Source organism: Stegastes partitus, unplaced genomic scaffold, assembly GCF_000690725.1.
Source record: "Stegastes partitus isolate 25-593 unplaced genomic scaffold, Stegastes_partitus-1.0.2 Scaffold2017, whole genome shotgun sequence".
Lineage (NCBI taxonomy): Eukaryota > Metazoa > Chordata > Actinopteri > Pomacentridae > Stegastes > Stegastes partitus.
The window spans coordinates 67735-74674 of NW_007579748.1; the positions used below are offsets into that span (position 1 = coordinate 67735).

General features: G+C 39.8%; 1 protein-coding gene across 4 annotated transcripts in view; it reads left to right on the forward strand.

Annotated features, from left to right (window-relative positions):
• Nucleotides 1-6940, forward strand: part of epb41l2 (erythrocyte membrane protein band 4.1 like 2) — a 56039-nt gene that overhangs the window by 33132 nt on the left and 15967 nt on the right. For 3 of the 4 annotated variants that reach the window (XM_008303487.1, XM_008303491.1, XM_008303489.1), the window contains one exon: nucleotides 981-1148. The exons of the other annotated variant lie outside the window; for it this stretch is intronic. In XM_008303487.1, coding sequence (XP_008301709.1) covers nucleotides 981-1148 — 168 coding nt within the window. The remainder of the gene's footprint in view (nucleotides 1-980; nucleotides 1149-6940) is intronic. 4 annotated transcript variants of the gene reach the window in all.

A 6940-nucleotide genomic window follows, 5' to 3' on the forward strand; every position in this document is an offset into this window, starting at 1 on the left:
TCCACAGACTTTGTTTTTCACATTAATCTGCACACAGCCGTAGAAATGTGTTGCATGAGCGCAAATTATTATTTTCTGGACCTACTAGAAGCTGTTGTTGGCTTTTTGTCCCTACAGTACACATGTAGGAGACACACAAGAGTGATTTTTAGGTAATTTTAAGATTTATTTTGGCCTAGATTTGGTTATTTTTCCTGATGGAATTGCACGCCACAAGTGATGCATTCAAGGACCACCAGGAAGTTGAAAACCTGACTTTTTTTTCCTGTTTTTAAACTTTTTTTTTAAGACAACACGTCTTTAAAACCTGCCGGCAGGTTTTGGGGTTCAGAGAGTTAAAATGTGAAACAAATCAGTCAGTTTCTGATTAAATCTGAACATTTCCTCGATTACGTTAAACCTCCGTAACATCTGTCTCTGTTTAAGGCTCGTGTTGAAGAACAGATGGAGGTGAAACGGGCTGACGGGCGTGTTGTTAGCTCTGAGAAAAACAAAATAAGATAAATGTGACGGAGAGTCTCCACCGGCTCCACGTTCTGCAGGTTCTGACCTGATTTTAAGGATGAACTCCTCGACTGGATGGAGGTCTGAGTGTCGCTGCAGCCTTCTGACGCACACAACACACAAACTAAAACACAACACTTGATCGTAAACTCCTTTAAATGAAAAAGGCTCCAGTGAGGCTCGGCCTCCATCTTGTTTCCCTCCAGATTGACAGACTAATGTTCCCAAATTTTTTCCTCCCCCGTCCCTCTCTCCCTGTATCCTTCCCTCCTTCCCTCCTTCCCTCCTTATTCCACCTCCTTCATCTCCGTTACGTTCCTCATCTCTACCTCATTAAACTCCTTCTGTCCTCTCCTTCTTTCTCCTCTTCATCCCTTATTTTCCTCCCCATCACCTGCACTCATCTCCTTCACTACCCCCTTCCCTCCTCTTTCCTCCCCTCCTCTCCTCTCCCCTCCCCTCCACCGGACCATTAGGACCATGATAAGACCCAGGACGAGGTTCTGAAACACCAAGCTAGCATTAGCCAGCTAAAACGCTCCTTTATGGAGGCGCCACCTCCCTCTCCTCCTCAGCCCAACCAGTGGGAGAAACGCCTCACCTCCTCTCCTGCCACAACGATACGTGTTCAGCAGCAACAAGTGGTACGTCTGTCCGGATCCGTTTGTTCTCGCTGACCAAACAGTTGCAGCAAAGTTTGTCTGCAGACGTGTGAAATCGGTGTTTCCAGATGTGTGCTTTTTATTTTTCACTGTCTGCAAAGAGCCAGCTGTGAAGAAAGACGTCATCAAACTCTCGACTTTTCTCCTCAACCTGTTTCCTCGTTTCCTTCTTATTTATTTGATTAATAATCAGGGATTGTTTCAACTCCTTCTCCAGTTTTGTAAGCTTCCTTTCCTTTTGTCATACTGGGTTTTCTTAACCTGTGAATTATAGCTCACTCTGGTTCTTCTTCTGTTGATTTTTCTTGCATTGTTGTTTTTATAGCATGCAGGGTTTTTTTTCTTTTTTTCTGCCGTTTCCAATCTGCTCTTTGTCTCTGTATGTTCCTGTGAATGATGCAGCGTCACTTTCCTGGAGCTGTAGTGAACTAAAGAGAATCTGCTCTTCCAACCAAATCAGTTGTAAAGAAAATAAAACCAGTGTGCAGATGAACTGAATGTACCTGCTGCCTTTTGGCTCCAATTAATCCTACGGCGATGGAAAATTTACAGCATATTGAATAATTTGACTTATTTGTGAAAATCAAATCAAAATGTGTAAATAAACGTATTTATGCAGCACTTTTTAAAACAACCAGAGTTGGCCAAAGTGCTGCACGTTTTCCACGACGTCTAACAAAAAAACAAAAAAATATGTGCAATAAAATTAAATAAACATATTCAGCAAATATTCAGTAAAAATAAAATTTAAATATTCAAATCATATAAATGAATTAAAAAGTAAATTAATTAAATTGAATATACTTTTTTTTTTTAATTAATTAAAAATTGTAATAAATGTAAAAATATTTGTTAAAAATATGAATAAAATTGTTTAAATATATATTAATACAATAAATACTACAAAATTTCACAGAGGAGGAAAGCAATTTAAGAAATCAGTTTCTTAAATACGGTTAAATAAATACTGAACGACCACTAAGAGAAATATTTGAAAACATCTGGCGACCTTTTTTTTAAAAAAAAATTTAACACAAGTGCTATTAATATATATATATATAATATGACAAAGACAATTCAGCTGCTGTTTTTGAATGATCTGACGTGATGGTTGTTCAGCTGTGATACACAAATATTTGTCCTCTTATTAAAAAAAGAAAGAAAAAACAAAGAAAATGCAGCCACACAGATGATTACTTTAACTTAGTTTGGAGTTCAGTAGCTGTAAATAAACTGCATTAAATTAGAACAATTCAAAGATGTAAAAATGTTCATGGTTGGCCAGAAATAACAGATCTTTATTGAGCTTTTCTGCTTGTGAAAATGATTCCAGAGGTTGTCGATATATTCATGAGACCAGCCAGCCGACCAGGACGCTGCAGCTCTGGACTTTACCTCTCTGGTGTTTCCTCTGTGTGTTTGCTTCACGTCATGTCGGCTGAGGCTTTACTTCTCGTCTTTCTCTGAGAATATCTCACTTGTGTCCCTGCTTGTGTTTGCGTCTCCTCTCTTCTGTCTCCTGTTGGTGTCGCCGTAGAGCCTTGAAGAGGAGATAGCCTCGGTGCTGCTCAGTCGACACTCTGCCGCTGGCTTTTATTCAGCCACTGACACCGACTGCAGCGCTCCCGAAGCGACGCTAGATGCTGTTATATGTTCAGCTTCTTCTTCTCCTCCTCCGTCGCCACAAAAGCTTCTTGTTTCCGCGACACCCTCTGCTGCTGCTGCTGAGGTGCTTCTGCTGAACATCCAGGAGTCCGTTTACTTTCAGTCCTCACTTATTATTTTCATAATTTGGTCGATAAAATGCTTTAAAAAATGTTAGTCCGTGTTTCTCAAATGTCTGGTTTTGTCCACAATCCAAAGATGTTCAGTTTGTTGTCGTAAAAAAGTAAAGAAACCAGAAGATATCCACATTTAAGAAGCTAAAGTCAGACTTTTTTCCTTTAAGAAATTACTCAAATTAGCTTTATTCCAAACCATGAATAAGTTGGTTATCCACCAGCGTGTTGCTGGTTTTACTGGAAGTAAACTGACACCTGTGATGCTTCGGTTGATTCCAGATGCTTGCCAGATACAAACTGCCTGATGCTCTTCATGNCGTTTAAAAGTTCTTAGACCTGCAGCAGTCTGTGGAGAAAAGATAGAAATGAGTTCAGTCCTCAGAATGAACTCTGAAGGGAACTGAGATGTTTTCAGCGCTGAACCCATGAAGTGCAGACTATTTGCCCGATGTGTATCTGCCCCGCGGTGCAGAAAGTTTCCCAGGCCCAGCGCTGTCAATGGCCGCCTTGTGAGCAGGACCGGCGGTGCGTCAGCGTGACTTTACTGCATGCTCTGTGCACGTTGACTTCTGTTTTGGTTTTTGTTTTTCTTGTTGTGTTTTTCAACCCTTGATCGGTGGAACGGTGTGATTACTGCCAGGCTCTAACCCGACTAACCCTGCCTCCCTAACCGCCACCGGGAGCTCACTTCCTGCTCTCTGGTGATTGGCTGCCAGCGTTGAGTGGCGTGTGGTTTGATAACGTACTAAAACAACAACAACAACAGCTGATTGTGCAGCGTGGGGCCGGTGGTGATCCAAATTAGGAGACAAGAACAACAAATCCTCCTTTAACCCTCTGAGCTCCAACTCCTGCCACCTTTTTACCGACTGTGGTTCATTTTATAGTTTTGCACCTCTGTTGCCTCGACTAGAAATAGCTCAAGAACAGCTTCTGTGCAGAACAACAGTCATAACGCCTTGAATCAGGAAAAAGAGAAAAAGGAAAATTGAATTTCCTGTTTATTGTTTACAAAAATTCTAAGAACTGTTTTCCAAGTGCCCACAAGTTTTATGAAAACTGGAAACGTGACGCAACATTCAGTAGATATTCAACTATTTTCAGTTTTGCAAGCTCCACAGACTTTGTTTTTCACATTATTCTGCACATCAGCAGGAGAAATGTGCTGCATGAGCGCAAATTATTATTTTCTGGATCTACTGTAAACTGTTTTGGCTTTTTGTCCCTGCAGTAGACATGTAGGAGACACACAAGAGTGATTTTTAGGTAATTTTAAGATTTATTTTGGCCTAGATTTGGTTATTTTTCCTGATGGAATTGCACGCCACAAGTGATGCATTCAAGGACCACCAGGAAGTTGAAAACCTGACTTTTTTTTCCTGTTTTTAAACTTTTTTTTTAAGACAACACGTCTTTAAAACCTGCCGGCAGGTTTTGGGGTTCAGAGAGTTAAAATGTGAAACAAATCAGTCAGTTTCTGATTAAATCTGAACATTTCCTCGATTACGTTAAACCTCCGTAACATCTGTCTCTGTTTAAGGCTCGTGTTGAAGAACAGATGGAGGTGAAACGGGCTGACGGGCGTGTTGTTAGCTCTGAGAAAAACAAAATAAGATAAATGTGACGGAGAGTCTCCACCGGCTCCACGTTCTGCAGGTTCTGACCTGATTTTAAGGATGAACTCCTCGACTGGATGGAGGTCTGAGTCTCGCTGCAGCCTTCTGACGCACACAACACACAAACTAAAACACAACACTTGATCGTAAACTCCTTTAAATGAAAAAGGCTCCAGTGAGGCTCGGCCTCCATCTTGTTTCCCTCCAGATTGACAGACTAATGTTCCCAAATTTTTTCCTCCCCCGTCCCTCTCTCCCTGTATCCTTCCCTCCTTCCCTCCTTCCCTCCTTATTCCACCTCCTTCATCTCCGTTACGTTCCTCATCTCTACCTCATTAAACTCCTTCTGTCCTCTCCTTCTTTCTCCTCTTCATCCCTTATTTTCCTCCCCATCACCTGCACTCATCTCCTTCACTACCCCCTTCCCTCCTCTTTCCTCCCCTCCTCTCCTCTCCCCTCCCCTCCACCGGACCATTAGGACCATGATAAGACCCAGGACGAGGTTCTGAAACACCAAGCTAGCATTAGCCAGCTAAAACGCTCCTTTATGGAGGCGCCACCTCCCTCTCCTCCTCAGCCCAACCAGTGGGAGAAACGCCTCACCTCCTCTCCTGCCACAACGATACGTGTTCAGCAGCAACAAGTGGTACGTCTGTCCGGATCCGTTTGTTCTCGCTGACCAAACAGTTGCAGCAAAGTTTGTCTGCAGACGTGTGAAATCGGTGTTTCCAGATGTGTGCTTTTTATTTTTCACTGTCTGCAAAGAGCCAGCTGTGAAGAAAGACGTCATCAAACTCTCGACTTTTCTCCTCAACCTGTTTCCTCGTTTCCTTCTTATTTATTTGATTAATAATCAGGGATTGTTTCAACTCCTTCTCCAGTTTTGTAAGCTTCCTTTCCTTTTGTCATACTGGGTTTTCTTAACCTGTGAATTATAGCTCACTCTGGTTCTTCTTCTGTTGATTTTTCTTGCATTGTTGTTTTTATAGCATGCAGGGTTTTTTTTCTTTTTTTCTGCCGTTTCCAATCTGCTCTTTGTCTCTGTATGTTCCTGTGAATGATGCAGCGTCACTTTCCTGGAGCTGTAGTGAACTAAAGAGAATCTGCTCTTCCAACCAAATCAGTTGTAAAGAAAATAAAACCAGTGTGCAGATGAACTGAATGTACCTGCTGCCTTTTGGCTCCAATTAATCCTACGGCGATGGAAAATTTACAGCATATTGAATAATTTGACTTATTTGTGAAAATCAAATCAAAATGTGTAAATAAACGTATTTATGCAGCACTTTTTAAAACAACCAGAGTTGNAGTTGCCAGCACGAGTTTATTTCACTTGTTTTGTTTTTTTTCTCCCTTAATATTCATATATGTGTTATTGTTTTATATGATTTTTATTTATTATTTGATTTTATTATTTTTTTATTTTATTTACGCTTTTTGTTTTCATTTATTTATTTAAAATTATTTTTTCTTTTTGAATTTTTTTTTTTTTTTTACTGTATCTATATACTAGCGTGTGTGTACATGAAACAGACAGCACTCTATTTTGTTTTCTATTTTTTTATTTTCTATTTTAGTCATACTTTTTGTTTTTATTTATTTCTGTTTTTCATGCATTTAAAAAAACATTATTTTATTGTTTTTTATGCTTTTTAAATTCATTATGATTTTAAGATTTTATTTAATTTATTTTCACATTTTTATTATACATTTTTCTTTTATTCTTACCTTTTTAAATTTATTTATGTTTTAATTTTCATTGTTTTATATGCTTTTTTTAAAATTTATTATGTGATTTTTAAATATTTTTCTTTTGATTTTCTGTTTTTAATTTATTTTAATTTATTTTTATTAATTTTCCTCATGTATGTCTGCCTTCCAGAGTCCGTTGAGAGTGCATGGGGACAATATTTATGTGAGGCACAGTAATTTAATGTTGGAGGTTGGTACTGGCGTCGTCTGATGGCCGAGAACAAAGAACCTACATGTCTCTCGTGTATTCTGACGCCATCAGAACTACGAGTTCCTCTGAACCAGACTGCTGCCCTCTCGCACTCTCAGGCTCTGTGTGCATGTCTTCGATGTTTGTTCAGCTCCGGCTGTTTCCAGATTTTTTTTTCAGTGATTCTTGCGTTTATTGTGTGACGACGTTTCAGCGCCGATCGTCCTGATTCACGCCGGCAGCCGTTGGAACAGCCGGCTGGGGAAACTTAACTGGAAATACAAAAAATGTCACTTAGAGCTCCAAAAATTAGGATTTCATATGAATTATAAGTAAGTATAAGTTGGAGTTTAGAACTGAAAGCAGAGATTTTAGCTTGTTGTGCTGCTTTCATGGTGTTCAGTCTCAGTTTGCTCCAACTTCACAGGAACAAAG